Source organism: Acanthochromis polyacanthus, chromosome 6 (assembly GCF_021347895.1).
Source record: "Acanthochromis polyacanthus isolate Apoly-LR-REF ecotype Palm Island chromosome 6, KAUST_Apoly_ChrSc, whole genome shotgun sequence".
Lineage (NCBI taxonomy): Eukaryota > Metazoa > Chordata > Actinopteri > Pomacentridae > Acanthochromis > Acanthochromis polyacanthus.
In genome coordinates this window covers 27,863,815-27,883,563 of record NC_067118.1, presented here as the reverse complement: position 1 = coordinate 27,883,563, position 19,749 = coordinate 27,863,815, and the positions used below count along the sequence as shown (strand labels likewise).

Genomic DNA, 19,749 nt, shown 5'->3' with positions numbered 1-19,749 from the left:
ATATCTCATTTGGCATCTCCTGAATGAAGACTACACCCTGATTTGAATTTGTACACACTCTAGCATATTTGTAACCTTGCCAGCAAGTTGATTTCTCGCGATATTTGTGAGTTCACAAATCTCTCAAGAAAGCATCTTGTACCGCTCCCGCTTTCACTGTTCGTACAGAGCCAAGTTGACACGGGCCAATCACGTAGTAGTATTCGTGTGTGGGGCGGGATATCCAGGTGTGAAGACGACAGCACTCTAGACGACACCAAGCGCCAGTAGATCAAAACAAACATGGCAACGGAGGACAACGATCGTGTAGATGCTGCTATTAAGTCAGTTTTAGCCGAATCTCCTATCGCTTCTTTGAAGGAAGAACAACGAGAGTCTCTTTGCGCATTTCTGGATGGTAAAGATGTTTGTGCTTTTTGACCAACGGGTTTTGGTAAGAGTTTAATCTACCAATTGGCTCCACTCGTTGTGAAGATCCCGCGATTGGCTAAAAACAAACCTGTCAGAGGCGGGACATATTGTTGCATTGTCCAATCCGTGCCTCTTTCCTCCGAACGGATTTACATGGAGCGGTCCCAGATTGATATTGTGGAGTACTATCAAGTACTACACAATTATTAATCTGGCTATTGCCAGGTTAGCATATTTGTAATCTAGAAGAAAAATCTGTACAGCATTAATACAGGAAAAAAAAGGTTTCAACAAACCCATGCTAACAACTATGTTGTCATGGCAGAAGTCTGACACCAATCAACTTGCCCAAAATGACAATGTTAAAATACTCACATGTAAAATAGGTCATCTTGTTCTTAGTTGACCTGTTTGCAGACTAAGATTTGATTGCGAGCACTGAATGGAAAGTATGTTTAAGGCTGAATGCATGCAGTTTTGCAGGTATTAGGACAAACTGAAAAATCTGACTTGAAAGCAAATACAATTCATTCTGAAGGTGACGTGAACATGTGTACAAAATTACATATCAGTCCTTCCTTATCAACACATTACATTGAAATCCCCCCAAAATGCTGATTTGTTGAGGCGGTGGTGGAGAAAAAGTCAGGGGCTTTCCACATTCAGCAGGATTCAGAACGACCATGAAAGTCTGTTCAAAGAAAAATTGCTGTGATATTTCAGTCTGGACCAAAGTGTTGTGCCAACCAAGCAACAGACTAACATTTGTTCAGCAAAAAAGGGGAAAGCAGAGATGAATACAGTACGTCAGCCTATTCATTTTATTCTGAATAAGGTCTTTCTTATATTAACACCTACGTACACAAATATTCTCATATCTGACTCTGCACTTAGTCATTCAGTCTCCATCAGGACAGGAACTGGATTCAAAAATAGATACACAGACAGACACACAAGGCCTTCAGTGAGAGTGAACAGTTTCTTTCAAAATAACCTAAAGGATAGTAACAACAAATGCTGTCAAACAATGCTGAACGTGACCAATCTAGACTGTATACTGTATCTGAGCCCTGCGTGGGCTCAACAAGTCTGTGTGAATGGGCACATTCAGCCCACTTAAATGTGTGTAAAGAGGCTGAATGTCCTCATTTAGCTACAGTACAGTAGATTACAGTGTATATGAAAACACACACACTGGTACCACAGCTATGCTAACTGCTGGGCACTGCAACATTTATTAAAGCTACCAAATAAAACACGTGACAATGTTGTTGCTAGTTACCATTGTCTACATATTATTGCTTCTTGCAGGTGAGTCACAAAACTTTAAAGGGGTGTAGCTGAGATTGAAGTGAAGTTAAATGTGTAGTCTGACCCATTAGTGCTAAATAGTCATTTAATAATTACTACATCATTACATAAGTAAGTTGACAGGGGAAGTGATCCCGTCACAAGACGGTAGTTGTCATAGTAATGATGAGTGTGCTTTAGGATTGTGATTGCATGTAACTAAGTGTCGTTTTGATTAATCAGTTTAATAAGAATTTAATGTTCTCATTATGTGATCACACGTGACTCCCAACAAAAGTAGTGTTATTTCAATGCTGTTAATGTCATCACACTAAGTTGCTGTTTGGTGTATGGTGTATGTCCGTCTTCATCGTATTAACAAAATAAAGATATCATTGATAGTCATCCATATTCATACTAGTCATGCCAAACCAACTGGGTCAGTGTTTGTGTCCCTGGGGACTGTTCAACAAATTTCAGAAGTTCAGATTTCAGAGGTTGTGCAGGTCCATATGTGGAAGTTTGAAGTTTTTGAGAGATTCACTTCTTAGTTCTTGTTGTTCTTTTCATCTGTTAACATCTCTTAAAATCTGTTCTCATTTGCGAAGCCATCAGAACTGCAAGATCTCAATACATTAATATACAGTAAAGACAGCAGCATGGTGATGCTACAAGATCCTAGATGCTACAAGATCCTAGATTTGAGCCTGCTGGTCAGCTGGAGACTTTCTGTATGGCGTTTGCATGTTTTCTGTGGGTGAACCGCCTTCCTCCGACAGTCCAGAGACTTTAACCTGGCAATAGCCAGATTAATAATTGTGTAGTACTTGATAGTACTCCACAATATCAATCTGGGATCGCTCCATGTAAATCCGTTCGGAGGAAAGAGGCACGGATTGGACAATGCAACAATATGTCCCGCCTCTGACAGGTTTGTTTTTAGCCAATCTCGGGAGCTTCACAACGAGCGGAGCCAATTGGTATCTACTAAAAACAAACAAACTCTTACCAAAACCCGTAGGTAAAAAAGCACAAACATCTTTACCATCCAGAAATGCGCAAAGCGCCTCTCGTTGTTCTTCCTTCAAAGAAGCGATAGGAGATTCAGCTAAAACTGACTTAATAGCAGCATCTACATGATCGTTGTCCTCCGTTGCCATGTTTGTTTTGATCTACTGGCGCTTGGTGTCGTCTTCACACCCGAATATCCCGCCCCACACATGAATACTGCTGCGTGATTGGCCCGTGCCAACTTGGCTCTGTACGAACAGTGAATGCGGGAGCGGTGCAAGATGGTTTCTTGAGAGATTTGTGAACTCACAAATATCGCGAGAAATCAACTTGCTGGCAAGGTTACAGAGACTTGCATTGTGATTCTAAACTGGCTGTAGGTGTGAGACTGAGAAGTCGTGGTTGTCTGTCTGTCTGTCTGTCTGTCTGTCTGTCTGTGTCGGTTCTGTAATGGATTGTCCAGGGTGGACCCACTCTGTCTCTCTATGTCAACTGGGAGAGGCTCCAGCCCCCAGTTACCCTCAACAGGATAAAGCATGTATAGTGGATGGATTGATGGATACAATAAAGCAAACTATTCAGATGTTTCACATGAAAAGCCTTTCATGAGTGAACCACAGCTTTCACTAAAGCTACAGGAATTGTTGACATAATTTCGTGAGCGACATCAAAATACAGCCATTTCTGGCAAACATGTCCTCAAGAGAGAAAAAGGCAGAAAGAAAAGAGACAGATGCTACTATTCAGTAATGCATCATCTCTAGATAGGCATATACTATCAATGTCCTGGTTATTTGTTGTGCCATGGTTAACCAGATTGTTCCTTTCTTTCTTGTCATTTGTTGAAACTGAAGTATCAAAAGATGAAATAGTGCTCTTCAACTCTCTGATATGACTGCAATAGCACAGCTGTTCGGACAATTTGAACTTATTGGTGACTTATAAAAATGTTTTTGTTTTTATTTTTCCATTACATCAGAAATAACTTAAAGAATGTTAGCACTGCGAGCATTAGATAGTTACCTGCAGCTCATCCAGTCCCTTCGCTGATCATTCTTCTGGCAGATGGATTGTCACTGCGGCTATGGATGTGAATGTCAAAGTAAATATGCAAGGTGGACTGACTGCGTTGGCACTGAAGAGCCCTTGGAAAGGCACTTGAATGGCCTCCTGTTCTCAAGTAGCTCTACCTTGCAATGGAATAATCTTTTATCAAGCAAATATTTGCTTTTGTCAAACAAAATGACTCTCTGTTTTGTCTACTTGCTGTCCATAGTACAATACGCCTCAGACACTAGATCAGAGACAAAAGAAATTTTTTCAAACAGCATCGGGTGCGAAATCATCAAACCTTCATTTCTTAAAAGTGACACTGGATCTTATGTGTCTTTTTGTTGGAGTCATAAACCACAAAAATGGAATCATGGTCAACCAAAGACATGAACGTGTTTGCTAGTTGTGAAGACACAGACACAAGTGTGAATAAAGAATTAGGTACTCTATTTCATGCTGAGAAACAGTGTGGAGTCTGTGGTCTTATTTACTTGAAGAAATGACATTTTCCAATCAGCTGACAAGAGAATGACAACTACAATTGATGCCTGCTCATTCTTTCTATATGGTTGTCTTTGAACAGGACTGACTCTGTTCTATGGCACACCACAACATACTGCATCATTGTTTAGGTTGCCTGAAGGTTTCATTACCAAGGTTACAGGGAGAGCACGCATTTTACAGGTCATGACTGTGTTTATTTCATAATATGGGATGGTACATAGAAACTGTGAGACAAACAGAAATATGTAGCTGCATTATGTTTTATAGGATGAATAGACAATTAAATCTAGTAAGCAGTTCAAGTCTCCAAAGTAAAAACAATCCTTAATAAAGGATGTGAAAGCTCAGTGTTGCAACATCATTGTCCAGCTTGACGAAGAACAGTTCTGCAGCCCAATTGACCCTTTGGTAAGCCCCTCCCACAAATGGCTACTGTCCAATCCTACCTAGCAACTGTAACTAGGCACGAGAGGTCTGTCAAGCTTTCAGCAGAAGACAATATGCCGAAGCGGTGTGCATATGGTACTTGCAAGTCTGACACTCATTATCCGCAAAGCTTGGAGGGTGGTGTTGATTTTTTTTGCATTCCCCAAGCCAAAGACACAAGAAGAAAGGTGTTGCGTGTGGATTAAGCAGTGTGGGAGACCGCATGATCAGCTGAATCCCTCCAAAATCAATAAGAACACCTACGTCTGTTCCAAGGTAAGTTGCTAGCTAACATTAGCTAAGCGTAGCTCTGTGTGTTAGGTCAGATAACATTAGCAAAGAAAGACGTCTCAATGGAAGGACAGAAACGTCCCGTGGAGCAGAAGGGCAAAAGTATGCAACATAGAGCTCCATGTACAGTACCTCACCTTCTTAAATATGATCTTACCTACTTCCTTTGTAGCAGCAATCTACGGGTCTCCGCCTACGCTCACGTCTGGCTTTGGCGACAACAACAGATGAGATCGGTACTGCATTAATGTTGTAACCCCTTGGTTTGTGCCACTGTTGTGGCAAACTTGTGCAAGATATTGCTGGGCTTTATTGTGCCTTAATGAGATCAAGTGTATAGATCAGCCCCACTATATCTGAGCAATATCCTGGCGCACTGTAAACAAACACAAATTTAGCTTAGCAAGAAATGGGCAGACACATGACAATGACAGTTGACATAACATTAATTTAAATGTATATAATACATATCGGCTTACCCTGCTGTACAAGAACATTGTTCTTGTGTATGATTATTTTTGAGGTGAAGTGACAATACATGGGGTGTTTGGCGCTTACACTGAGATCTGTGCGCTTTTCCCTCTATTTTAAAGTCCTCTTCATTTGCACTCCGCCAACATTTAATTTGGTAAATGTAGTTCTCAAAAGTATTGGAGACCCTTCTGTCTGCTTCTCTCTGATATCGCTGTAGAATATGTCCAGAAATTTGCACATATCTCCTGAGAAATATCACTCACCGGTACCACTAAAAACTCCATATTTCATGCTAGGAGGGAAAGCTTGACAGGTGTAGCAACAGTAACCAAGGGGGGCGGGGCTTAGCGAAGGGTCAATTACGGTATTCAATAGAAGGTTAGTTTCCATGTAAACGATTAAGAAAGGGCTCATAACCTAAATAAAGACAAAGACTAAAAAAGTAACACATAACGACTCAAATTAAGTGGCAGTTCTGATAATATTTGAGGCCAAAATCAGACAGCGCGCTGTGTCAAAGAAAGACCAATCTACAGAGAACAAAGGGGCTGCGTTCCCTTCAGTGAATGCCAGTGGGATGCAGGGGGCAGAGTGTATTACAGATCAACTGCTGATGTAAGCAACCACACTGACCTATCAAAATGCCAACTACAACGGCATTCAAGGCCACTGTTAAACATAAAAGCTAACTGTCTGCTCTATGTTGGAAAGCAGGTATTGTCGCTGTTTCACAACAAGGATGAAATAAATACAGATAATGATTTCTAACACGGTGGCTCATTTGTTACAGTTAGAATCCCTCGTGACATAAAGTTACTGTAAAGCTTTATTTTTCCTAAATATTGAAATGTGCACTTTAATGTAAACAAATTACACATCTTTGCATGCTCAGCTGACCTGGCCAGAAAACTCTCCAAGCTATATGAGCGGTTAATTGGAATTAATCATTTAGAAGTGCACTAATCTGTAAACAATTAGGGGTCATGTAATGGAGCAAACAAGTTTATTGAGAAGCCCAACAAGGTCTAATGACAAATCCAGTACAATTGTCAGCTTTGGTTATGTTTTGCTTATTTTTGTAGAAAGGTTATAAGACTTTATCGTAGGTTTTTCGACACAGTCCTGGGTGTGTGTTTTAAAAGAGCTCCGAGAAGCAGCTGTGCACAGTGCTTTAATAGATTTAGGGTATTAATCAAACTTCCTTACAACTAAAAAAAAAAACACTTCCAATGAAGCAAAACAATCAGTTTGTAGTGCTTAACCAAATAACTTTTCTAGCACAGTCTCGCCCTTACGTCATTGTGGTGTGCCAAACCACAACAGGCACACTACTGTCCCTTGAGGCAAGAAGGTAGAAAACACCTTGTGATATTTGACAGTTGATAGAAACAGTAGTTTGTAGAAAAAACAGTTGTAGTTTGCTCCACAGCCACAGCAGGCCACAATGCATCCATTTCACACTGAAAAACTTCAATAAACAGCATAAAGATGACATTTATGCTGTACAAAATGAAAGACTAACTAGCTGCATACACATCTATACTATACACATCTGGTTAAACTACAGACCTCTGCATAAATGCTGCAAACAGAAAGTTCCCAGAGTTTTTCAATTGGATTATCCAGGGCTGTCTCCCATGCAGCACATGAAACAGTCCTCTGTTAGTTTTGTAGTGTGTTACTCTTGCAAAGCTATCTCTATCTCTTTGTCGTCCATGGAGAATTGTCTGATTGCACCTGTTATTATTAACTGACAGAGGTCAAGCAGTCATATATTTCTTTAAATTAATTGCAATGGTCTTGGGTGGAACTAAGGAGATAAGGATACAGGGGGTGGTGCCCCTGTGTCATGGGTCTTTGCTTCAGTGGAACATTTGCATGTTCGGAAGCATGCACTCTCATTAAAAAAGCTGAATCACTGTCAGAAAACGCCGTTTTTAGTGTGCCGGTTACCACTCTGGGGTTGTTGATGTTGTTTCACTTTGTAAATGGGATTTTGAAAACAGAAAGACACAGACAGATAAAGGAGAGGAGAATACTGCATGAAATCTGCAGCATAAAGGGCAGGCTTATACCAGCAGTCTACATCTGTTGAGTCACACTAGCAGTTCATTATCCTATGTGTACCTGAAACTGAATAGAGCCACTCTTAGCTTATTGGTTGCAGCTGGTAACATGTTGACATACATTCACCCACAAAATTGTGAAGGAAGTGATCACATATGAGGTTGTGTCTTTCTGCACTTGCACTCTTACAGGAATAGCTGAATTTGTCCTGAAGTCAACGTGAACTCAGTGGCTGCGCACGTTAATCTAAAGAACAACACTAAATTGCAAAGTGCATCGTTTACATTTTTTTGGAAACTAGGGACATGTAAAATGAAGTGCCAACAAAGTCTTGCTTTGTTCTTACAATAACTGCCTATAATGTGTATTCGTGTTTCTGGTGTCACCTGGCCAAGAAGCCCACACACACTGATGTTACTACTAAATAAAAAATTCTGCACAGCTCAGCCAAGCTGTAACCGTCTCTGCTTGTTGTCAAGTAAATACATTTTTTTGACACTACCTTTAACACATGCACACATGACACATACACCCACACAACACTTGGCTTCGAGATGAGGCTGTCAGGCATGCAGTTGCACAGGAGCACCTGTTCACCATTCGACCATTAAAAAAATACTTTGCTGACTGTGTGTCTGCTGCTCAGTATCCAGTAAAGTCTGAAGTGGACCGCATAGAAACACTGGGGACATATGTGTGCAAAGACAGCAATTGACTTCACAGCACACATTTCTTTTTCTAAAATATAAACAATAAAATACTACATCAAATCTCATACAGTATACACAAACGCATACCAAATAAATGAATGAACAAACTATGCTCTGCCATTTTTGACAGCACATTAATACAATGCGTGCACACTTTATTGTAACTTGGACTTCACCTACTTTTGTCACCTTATCTTGCTTATGTCTACATCTGATACCTCGCTATTCGGGTACAGAATATGAATCTTGATGTTTGATAATTAAGCAGCAACAGCAGTCATACCAGACATACTTCACAACGGAAAGCTACAAGAATAACACACAGGACGTTTAGAACAAAAGCTGTTTTGATACAAATGATGGCATTCCAGCGCAACAACAAACCTGCAGGCACGAATACAGTCACACAGAATCTGCACAGTCATCAAACCACATGACTGAGACAGACAAACACTCACTCACAGTCGCACATGTGAACTGTGAAGATGATTACTTGGTCTGTAAATTATTAGAATATTCATTCTTACCCTCCATAGGCTCCAAAAGTGAAACTCCTCTTTCTCTGCGGCATACCGGCTAACAGATAGCAGTGAGTCAGTCAACTCAGTCCTGAATGGAGCCAGCACTTGTGTCACTTACGCTGACTGAGCATGTGTGTGTGTGTGTGTGTGTGCTCTGTGCGTGTCAGTGTGTGTGTTTGTATGCTTTGCCTGCCGTCTGAGTTCCACTCCCCCAGCCTGGACTAACGTGCCCTGCCTCTTCCTTGCTCACACGCCTCCTTCACAAACAGGGGAGAAACGGAGAGAGGATGAGGGAGGACGAGGGGGAGGGGGCTGCTGACCATGCCAGTCTCCCAGGGAACCAGGACGGTAGTGGCAGTCACGTACAGGCTACATCTCCGCCCTTACATCGAGGAAACGGGGATCACTGAACTGACACCAGTCACACAATGGAATTTCTAATTACTTGATAATGTAATATAAAAATGGCTGCAGGCAAAGATCACAGAGGACTTCTTGGCATTCTGGGAGTTTGCTTGGAATAAGTCTAGCAGCACTAGTCCTCCCTCACTCTGTCACTGGAAGACAGCAAGCTGTAGACATCAGCGCAACAGTTCATCAGTCTTCACAAATGTCGTAATCACAGAGCCTTCCCCCAGGTGAGCAGCTCCTCTCCTGCATGCTGCAATCAGTGACCTCCGAACAAGTTTCTAATCAGCTCATTCATCTCCCTCCTAATTCTTTCCTTTTGTAAGCCCATCACCTGCGGTATGCACACAAAAGGAGGGTTAATGTAGCGCAGAATTGTCCCGCATTACTAATAGTTGCGTCGATTACATGGAGTAAATGTCTGGACATAGAGACTCTCCATGTGCAGGCTGTTGTGTCTGATAAACTGCAGCAGTGACGAGAATGCATTAATGCTGCCATAGATTATTGAATAAAGTAGGATTGCAGTCTCAAGCGTCAGCCGGCTATCTGATAGACATTCACTTCCAAAGAATTTGCACTATGCTGGATGAAACAGGCTCCTGTTTTCATGGCCAAGTCCGGTCTGCTGCACAGACGTATCACATGGGGAGAAGCAGAGTTTCTAGTTGACAACAGTTAATCGAACCCTAACCGTGAATAAATAAAATCTCACCAATCAAGGACCTTAATCTCCCCAAGGGCCAATGATGTCTTCATCACATTAACTGCAAAGCACTCATAGCAACAGAGTAGACAAGCACTTAATTAATTAATGGGTCTACCAAACAAGCGCAATCATGCTGATAGGCAATTACATCATCTCCTCGCAATTACGTCACCTCTTTTTACTCTTAAGAGTGCAGTTGTCTAAAAAACATTTCACCACAGTCCTTGGCTGACTTTGCTTGTAATGGGTTTCGTTTTGTCTCTTGGCCATGCTGTACTTTATCTAACTTGATAGATCTTTGTCTGATAGGGACTTGATTGACAGTGATTACTGATTTGATTGACATTTTGTTTTTAGCCATGTGAGGGGTTTGGCTCTAGAGATGGTCCTGTCAGTCTGTCTGTCTGTCTGACAGTTGGTCGGATTGTCATTTTGGAAAAATCTCAGAAAATATTCATTGATTTTGCCATGAAGCTTTGTGCAGATATCCATGTTGACAAAGGATGACACCTACTGATTTTGTTGATATCCTGACTTCACCTCTAGCACCACCATGAGGCTGACAGTAGCTGTTCTGAATAGAATCTCTGAACAACTGTTACAATCATATTTGATGAAATCATTTTTGCTCTCTTAATAATTTATTGTAATAACTTTGGTGACTCCTTAACTCTCATAAGGTTAAAACTGGAGTTTGTCTTACCTGTGCTTTGTGTTTGGTATTAATTAGAATGCTGACAGACTAAACTAAGGTGGTGACCTGCTAAACATCAATACAGTAGCACTGTCACTGAGTACTGGCATGCTGACTTTAGCAATTTGCTTAAAGCACTGCTGTGTTTAAGTACACTCTAAAAAGTAATTAAAGGGGCCTTTTTCCACCACTGAATTAAATGCATGTTTGCAAGATAAAAAACAGTCTTTCTTTAAATTTAGATTAACCTTTTACATTGCAAATATTATTTTGATGTGCTGGGTTAACATACTAACGTTGGTATGTGCATCAACTTAATGTTTTATGTAATTTCTGCATCAGTTGATTTAAAACTAAATCAAGCTGATGTAACTTAATCCAGTTGACTTGAGAACTTCATTTTTTCTTAGCTTGCGGTCAGAATTCAAACTCCCTTCCCCTACGAATGTAAAACTGGAGCAAGATTTTTTTTTTAATTTGCTAACTTAAAAACTCACTTTAAACGACTTAAATATTCAATTTAAATATTAAGGAAATACCATTTGGAACGACTTAATGATTATGAGTAACCAACTTCAAGACTTGAGTTTATGCTGCCAATTATGATACAGTTTAAAATGCCTTCGATTAAGAAGGGAAAGCTAATTTCATTAACGCAGTATAGGCAGTTGTTTGAATATAATTTTACTAGAAATTGTCAAAACTCAAACAGATTAATGTAAACTGTTAATTAAGCAAACTAAGCTCAAATTTTATATTTTAGAATGCAGATCCTAACAGACCTGCCATACTCCTTGTAGACTTTCATCCAGAGTGTCAGCTAGTGTTATATTTGATATTTCTAATCTGTTGCTTTTTCTCAGTAGATAAATAATTAATTATAAACTGCAATGATTGAGTTAATTTGTCAGTTAAAATGCTTATGAATGAAAATAGGAACTTTAAATAAGCTGGTGATACATATGATCCACTGCTCTATAGCCAGATTATTCAAAATTTTGTCTTACAATATCTTGTGATCTGATCTGACACTATAAAAATAAGTTTGTTAAACATATAGAAAGCATAAAAATAATACAGTGCATTACATATCCACCAATACACACTATACTATTACACAGAGTACTTAAATGAAATCCACAGAAAGGAGTAGCTTAAATGTCAAGAATTTGAATACAACTATGTGAAATTGTCACTTTCGACTTATTTTATATATCAAACAGTTCATATCTCATCTGTCATAAAAAAAAAAGAAATCTTCAATAAAACAATTAATTCAGTTACTTTAACAAAGAGACAGCTCTCTGGCTCCTCGATATCCCCATAGACTGACTTTATTTAAGTGCCACTCTATTGATTTAGCACATCAGTCTTGGTGCTACCTTCACTGCTGTCTGCTTTCCTGACAATTCAATTAACTAAAGCAGCTGCGGTGTGTGTGAGGCATCAGAATGGGCAGAGCGCAGACAGAAGCCTTTAATCACATCACCTCAGGAACAAGGCTCAGTCCTCCAAGCAGCTCAGGCTCCTTTTTGTTTTACGTAAAAGGAAGTAGATAGCCAGGAAGACGGGCAGGAAAACTCTTGAGAGGACAAAAAAGTGGTGATCCCTGACCGATAGCCATGCCGTCCAACTACTGATACCACAAAATCAACAAACACCACTGAGCTCACACCACACAAGCTTGAGAAAGAAAGTCCTTCTATCTCTTGAGGTAAAAGGTCAATTTTCCCGTCCGTCTGTTTCACACACAGCTGAGCAGTCGCTTTATTCATCATCAACATGTTTAAAACCATCCCAAAGCCATAATGATCATTATTTCATAAGCCAACACTGATGGATGTTATTGTTACTGCAGGTGTAAATAGATGTGGTCTGTCTCCTCCCATCTGCAGTCTGTGAATGGGAAAATATGGCCCCATAAACTCAATAATTTATTTCCAGTCTGGGCTGAGGAAGGGTAGCAGTAGCAGTTGGGCAGCTGTGGAGGCAGAGCTGGTGTGTGGTACACGAGAAGTGAGCAGTGGACACAACTGAGGCGAAGATCTTTCATTCACGCTCAGCGTCGCTTTCACGAGGCAGGAAATTTGCTGCCGAATAAATGAGCGTTGTGCCCGTCTAAGGAGAAGCAGATGCTGATTAAACAAGCAACATGTGGAGAGGCTTTTGTTCAGGGAACTGGCTCGTAATTTATCATTTCTGTTAAAAAGAAGCTCAGTTCTCTATATGCAGGGGATTAAACGTGTTTAAGGCTACAGACAAACATCATAAATCAACTGCGGCACAAAGTAACATGAAGTTAATGGTGAAGTACGGCCCTGCGGACTCAATAAAAGCTTTATTCAAATAGAAAACAATGTAGCTCTGTGTTTATCCTCATTAAAATGTAACAGATTCTGTAATTTCTCATGGTTTATTCTAGCCGTTTTCTGGTTTGGTGTGGAAAAATCCTGAGGTGTTTTGTTATTGATTTTTGTGACATTTAATAGATAAAAACGTTATGTTCATTTAGCTTCAAATCACTATAAAAATAACCCCTAAATGAGTCATACCAACTTTTTAATGATCATTTTATTCTGTATTTATGAAAGGGTATCATAGTTGTTAATATTCAGCATGAGAAGTCAAGCAGTAGCTGGTTGAATTTTCACAGAACCTCTACCCTAAAAACAGCCCATTAAAGAACGAGGTCAATCATTCCACAATATTTTGACTGTATTGGGAGGAACAAGCTGCCTACGGCCACTGTATACATTGTAAATATTTTCCTGATACTCGACTCAACAAGGAGCATACATATGTGTGGGTATTTAGAGAGGGTCAGCGTGTGGAGGAAGGGGTACAGTACAAATATTTGGAGGCAGTGAATATTCAAAGGGCAATTATGCTTTGAAGCACAAGGAAATAAGCTGAGCTTTATCTCTAAGTATTTCGTATTCATTACACTTTTCCAACTTCAGCAGCTTACTGAGTGTAAGAGTGCATGACTGGTGCCGAGGCAGACGTAATTATTTGAAGTCATTTTTGTTATTTTTAGACGGTTCATATTACCTGTCAAGTCACACTGGACAGAAGAGGATCTATTAACTCACTTCACTTGAATTTTTTTGTCAATTCAAGGGATTTGAAGGGACGTTTAATATTAAATTTGGTTTGCAATTTGGCACTCGCTCCTTCGCGTCTCCTTCAATTTATGCAGAATTTACATCAGTTTCACATCCTGGATTTTCTAGACATGCCAGAGGAGCAGACTCCTGCAGCAGACAGCTGAAAATAACACAGCTGAAAAGAAGTTTAGTAGGGATTGTTAACTGGCTGACTGGGAGGAGCGGATGAGCCCAGTGGAGTGGACCATCCTCCTTCCAGCGAGGTCACGTGGCCCTCAGGCCCCTCAGGAGGCAGCTACACACACACACACACACACACACACACACACACACACACACACACGGACACACACTGCGGCCTTTCACAGCCTCCATGTTTTGGGTTGAGGACACTATGAAGAAAAGAGGTGCTGTTTCAACGTCCTCAAATCAAATCATTATCCCACTTTAAGCTCCACTTTTTAAGCTCCCTGTATTGCTCTCCTTATTTCATTACATCACCAGGAGGCTGGCCATCATCTCTAGCTGACAGGTCTGATTATACAGGTTGCTGTGTGTCACTCTTCCTCATTTTTGGAATAACAAATGGTTCCATCTAGAATTTTCAAATCAGGCTACCAATAATATAATATCGGAGCAATTTCTATATAGCATCGGCCATGAGATCAATTAATCATGGCAGTCTGACGGACTCAGACAATTATTATCAGATAGAGGATGAGGCTAACAGCTACAGGGACATGTTGCTCATTGATCTCGGTTGCAGAAAAAGATCTATTTCAGTTATAATGGATCCTCGGTGCCATGCTATCTCTCCGCTGTGTCCCAGGCAGCTCCATGATGGATGGTTCTCTGCGACTGAGAAGGACTTTGCCTTCACGCCAGGTGATCAATAGATGACTCGCCACAGCTGAGACAGACTCGACTCGACACCGCTCAACTTTAAATCCCCCAGCTGGTCGGGGAAATGTCACAAGGCTAAAGGGGAACTTTTAATCCCTTTTCATTTCTTCTGACTACTGTGGCAGAATGAACCAGTGTAATATTAGCTGTTTGTGTATTCCAGAGATGTTTGCAGTGAAAAGGTCGATAAGAAAGTTAGTAATGAAAGTGGGCATCTTTATGGTGGGAGTAACTTTAGGTGGAATGAAGAAAGTCTTCATGGACATGCATTTATTACTGTGTTGGTAAGTGACACTCAGGATAAAGCAGAGTTGCAGTGCCCTCTCCTGGACATGGAGGTGTAACTATTATAACACTATTACCAGTCAATTTATTCTAAAACACAATAAATGAACTAATAACTAAAGTATTAAGGTCTGATGAGGGCAATGTGCTGGAAAACATTGACATCAACACAAAAACTACACAGAAAATGTTTAAAAATCTATTTTTGTGACTAACAATGACTAAAAACAATTTTTTGTACTATTTCATAACGGGCTGCTGGGCTGCAGAATAGTGTTTCAGTGCTGTTAAAGGTTGTGCAAGGATTTAATATTTCAATGCAACAAATGTTATGGTGCGACAGCTGGGGGACAGAGTGCATTAATGTCATCGAACATGCTTTTTTAAATTATTGAACATAACTTTTTTCCCCTTCCCTGCATGACTTCATTGCAGTTTTTAGGTCAGACCCATTTGAGGACTGCAAGGTTGAGCATAATCTTCCAAAAGACACTTGAATTAACGGCACTAAAAAGACTCTCAGAGAAAAATCGTGTAAATAACTGCTTCTTTACCACATCAGATGGAATGAGTCAAACCAAATCTTCAGGTTTGACATCTATGTCGGTTATCAGCTGGATATAAGCCTAATGAAGTTGTTTGCAGGGTCACAGCTTCAGCACTGCAACACAGCAGGTGTCTCCAAAAATAGAGGCAAACTTCTGCATGTGTCACCCAGAAAACAGCACTGCAGTGTCACAGAGGGCAGACGGGGTGATGAGTCAGAACTGTGCTTGGAGTCCAGCAACAGACAACATCTGAGTCACACAAAAGCAAACACAGAATATTACAAATTATGCGCACGATTCCCATAATAGCAATTTTAGAGCCCTCTTTCTTCCAAACAAACATCCATATGGGGGCCCCACACAGACTGTGTGGGCTCCCTGTCATACAGCTCAGCGGTGCAGAAACAAGACTCAGCATTAGGCTATTATGGAGAGCAATGGCACACAGTGTTCATCATTTATGTTAACTTCATGCTTAAATGACAATAACCTTTGGATTCATGAATATTCATACCATCTCAAGAAGGTGGCACATTTGCCACCGGTGACGAGCGCATGCTAAATTGCAGTAGGCTGAGAATCGCATACATTAAAATGACATAAGTGGCACATGTGATTATAATAAGCTTCTGTGGTACAAACCCATAAGTGATGTTTCTGCATATATTAAAGGGACGATTAAGCAGTTTGGCGTCTTGTAAAAAAGCTGAAAAGATAACAAATAGGTTATATGTTTTGCAATCTCCATTCATGAATAGCATCGTGCAGGTTATGCAGTTTTATCAATGATTTATAGGTCAAATTGTGCAACTGACCTAATACTGCAATGTACTACCCATATATTTACTACGTTTGCACTATAAAAAACTTTGCCTGTTTTATCTACATGCTCAGTTTATAACCTATGTGCAGCATGGGAAAAAAACAGTCACAGTGACATTACATTAATTTAATGAAAGTATTGCTCTGTTGTTGAACTGGTTCTATGCACTGAAGAGCCGTGGCACTGTAAGAAGACCTTTTCAGAAATGATCTTTTGACCGAATCACCTCCATCAAACAGGACGAAGACATTAAGGATATGTCTCTTCCCAGGGATGTAAATAAGAGCCTGAAGCACAGAGCCAAAGTGATGACAAGACACTTCTCTGAATGTTAATAAGCTGACATCAAAGAGTGAGGATGTGAGGTACAGCACTGCGTAAACCATTTCAAATAATAGTCACTGATCATGCCCATGCGCTCTTGTAGGCATTGAAACTGCTGAGTGGGAAACAGTACAAAGGCAACTTGTGATGGAAATCAAGAATAAATATAGAAGCCCCACAGATCCAGAAGTAGAGCGAGGGTGACTCATTCAAAGCCCATCAAAGAGACAGTACACTTTCACTCTAATAAGCTGTTTGCACCGGTCCAGTTGACAGCCTCGTCTGAGCAGAGAATGTACATAAATGCAGTCTGCAGATGAATAATTCAACAGTGAGGGAAACGCTGCATCCAATTTCTAAATAAAAAGGCCTATAAGTATCAACAAGAGGTTGTAAATATTGTTTGTTTGGTAGCGCAGCGGAAGACCCCGGACAGCTCTATAATTAAGACATCTCAAAGTACGACAGTGACTTTTAAATAAGAAGAACGGTTGCATATTTATGGCAAAAAAGAGCAGTACAACGAATGTGGTTGCTAATAAAATATGTCTCTTATCCATTCACATAAAGCATCTCCATGTCCTCATCAGAGTAACACAGCACGGCTTCATTTAATGCAGCTTCTCCTCCCTCGCTCACACACGGTTAACGCCAGCAGCTTGTATTTTAGACTTCAAAGACAGGGTGGTAATTTACAAAAGGGTTCAGTAACGTATGAGACATAAGACTATAGCATTAAAAGGAAACAGGAAGGATGAGAGAAAACTGCGCTGCCAGAAAGTGTCTGTTCACACACGTGTATGTTTGACACCGTGCCAAAGCGGCATCTTACATGTATGGTGATGAGAGCGTGCCTCAGTGGCAGCCAGTGGCCTCACATAAACCAGCATATGAATAATCTATGTGAAATCTGGCAAACCTTCAGTGAAAAGTGACTGAAAAGAAAGAAAGAAACAGACGGGAAACAATAAGGAAAAAAGTGACTGCAGAGGGGCTTGTATGCACATATATCTATATGAATCAGATGTACAATTTATTGAAATACAGAGACAGACAAACACGTTCTGTTTATACACTACAGGGCTAAGAGGTCAGACAGGTCATTGTACAGCAGCACATTAAAGCCCTGCAAAGCTTCAGTTCAACTTCCAAAACAGTCACTTCCCAAAACAAAAAGATATCTAAGCAGGCATTAAAAGAAGAGATATGAGCTTATCTGTTTGTACAAAGAACAAAAATATGCACAAGTATTTTTTTTGTTTTTTTACATAGTTGTTTGTTGCAACACAAATGAAGACTCATGATGACAGATTTATCTATGTTGCATGTATGATTCTATTATTCATATGTTTGTCTGTGCAAAACTCATGCAACATGTGTCATCGATAGATAGATAGATAGATAGATAGATAGATAGATAGATAGATAGATAGATAGATAGATAGATAGATAGATAGATAGATAGATAGATAGATAGATAGATAGATAGATAGATAGATAGATAGATAGATAGATAGATAGATAGATAGATTTATGGTATTTACAAAATATTTTTTCATTTTGCAGATTTACAGAAAAATCTGTGAAATGAAAAAATATATTTTTTAAAAATCTCAAAATAAAATAAATAATATATATAAAATGAAATACATCAAATAACCAGTGTACAGAAATGACTTGCATATTTAGAAGTCTCAATAGAAAATAAAAATATACTTACAAACATATATTCATGTACATGTTAAATATCCAATGTACATAAATCACTCGTATTTTTAAAAACCTCAAAATAAAATAAGAAAATAAATGTGAACATATGTGCATAAATATACGTAATATATGTACAGAAACAAACATTTGTACTTGTGCATTACATGAGTGCTTCGTCTACATGAAAAATCCATCATCTCTTTGCTATGTTATTAAATAAATAAACCCCCAACAACAAAACAGACACAAAAGCTTTTTGGGCTAATGGTGATTTAACCTCATTCATTACAGATTAATTGCCTATCATGTGAGATGTGATTCATGATTACACAACAGTGAGCTCCGCTCCAGGACTTTGGCAGGGGCCAATTAGGTTGCTGCCTGGAGGCCTCTCTGCTCTACTCATCCTCCCAGTCTCTGTAACAGAAACTAAGATTTCCAAATTCAGCAAGCCGAGCCCATCTGCTTGTTTATTCTTTGCTGGTTAACAGGAACGCAAACCTCATGAATTAACAAATCTGTTGTGGTGTTATAATGCTTTTGCCGAAGAACAAGGATGGCAATACAGTACAAGAAGCTGTGTAAGTCTGTGCTTTTTCTGAAGGGTTTCTCTTTCTGTTTTAGTATCGCAAGGCAGATGGATGGAATATCATCTGCAACTGGGAAAATCTTCCTACAGTAAGCCGTTAAAGTAAAGGTCCCGTTACATTTAATAATAGAAAAGGCTGCTGCATGGTGGGACTGGCTGCCATAGCACAGAAACCCGAGTGCACAGCTTCCCATGACTAGTGCAGTCACAGACACAGAGGCACTCAGCTGGAAATGCAGGGAAAGGAAGAGCGGTTGGTTTGAGCAAGGAAGGGAACGGGAGAGATTTACAGGTGAGAAAATGTTGGAGTTGAGGACAGAGAGAGGAGGAAAAATAATGAAGGACTGAAACTGCAAACAGGAGGAGCGGTGTAACCGGAGAGATGCAGAATGGAGGCACTGAAGGATAAAGTGTTGCAAGAGCAGGGTGGCAGAGGAGAGTCTGATTTTAGAAACTAAAATCTGTGCAATCGTTCCCTTTGAAGGCCTATTCCGTAGAGGTTTTTGTACCAGCTGAATCAGATCTGTAATACAGCACACAAGAAAGGCTGCATTTATTAAATGTATTAATTCCTGCTCATTTGTTTTTCAGTGAATTAAGGCTTTCTGCTTTATTGCTTGATTCCAAATGCATCACATGTAGAAGAGGTCAACTGACATGAAAAAAAAGCTTGTGCTGGCAGCGTCTGCAGCTGAGATGCAGACTTATGCACCAAAGGCACGGAGCCATGAAAGGAACTGAAACACCAGTCAGCCCTGCAGAAACACAGATGCACCACTAAAGAATACATGTAATGTTCAGTAAACAAACAATGCCGCATTTCTAGCTGCAGAACATTCGTCTTCATGAAGTGTTTTACAACGAAAACTGCAAATTAGTCAACAGTGTGGT

The 19,749-nt window shown here is 40.0% G+C and overlaps 1 protein-coding gene across 8 annotated transcripts in view; it reads right to left on the bottom strand.

Moving 5' to 3' along the window:
• Positions 1-19,749, bottom strand: part of LOC110945773 (rap1 GTPase-activating protein 1-like) — a 62,608-nt gene that overhangs the window by 41,380 nt on the left and 1,479 nt on the right. For 2 of the 8 annotated variants that reach the window (XM_051949058.1, XM_051949063.1), the window contains exon 1: positions 8,765-8,968. The exons of 1 other annotated variant lie outside the window; for it this stretch is intronic. In XM_051949058.1, the coding sequence (XP_051805018.1) occupies positions 8,765-8,808 (44 nt within the window). In that variant the 5' untranslated portion in view covers positions 8,809-8,968. Of the gene's footprint in view, positions 1-8,764; positions 8,976-19,749 lie in introns of those variants that run through there. 5 more of the 8 variants (XM_051949057.1, XM_051949056.1, XM_051949059.1 and 2 more) reach the window with 5 other exon arrangements.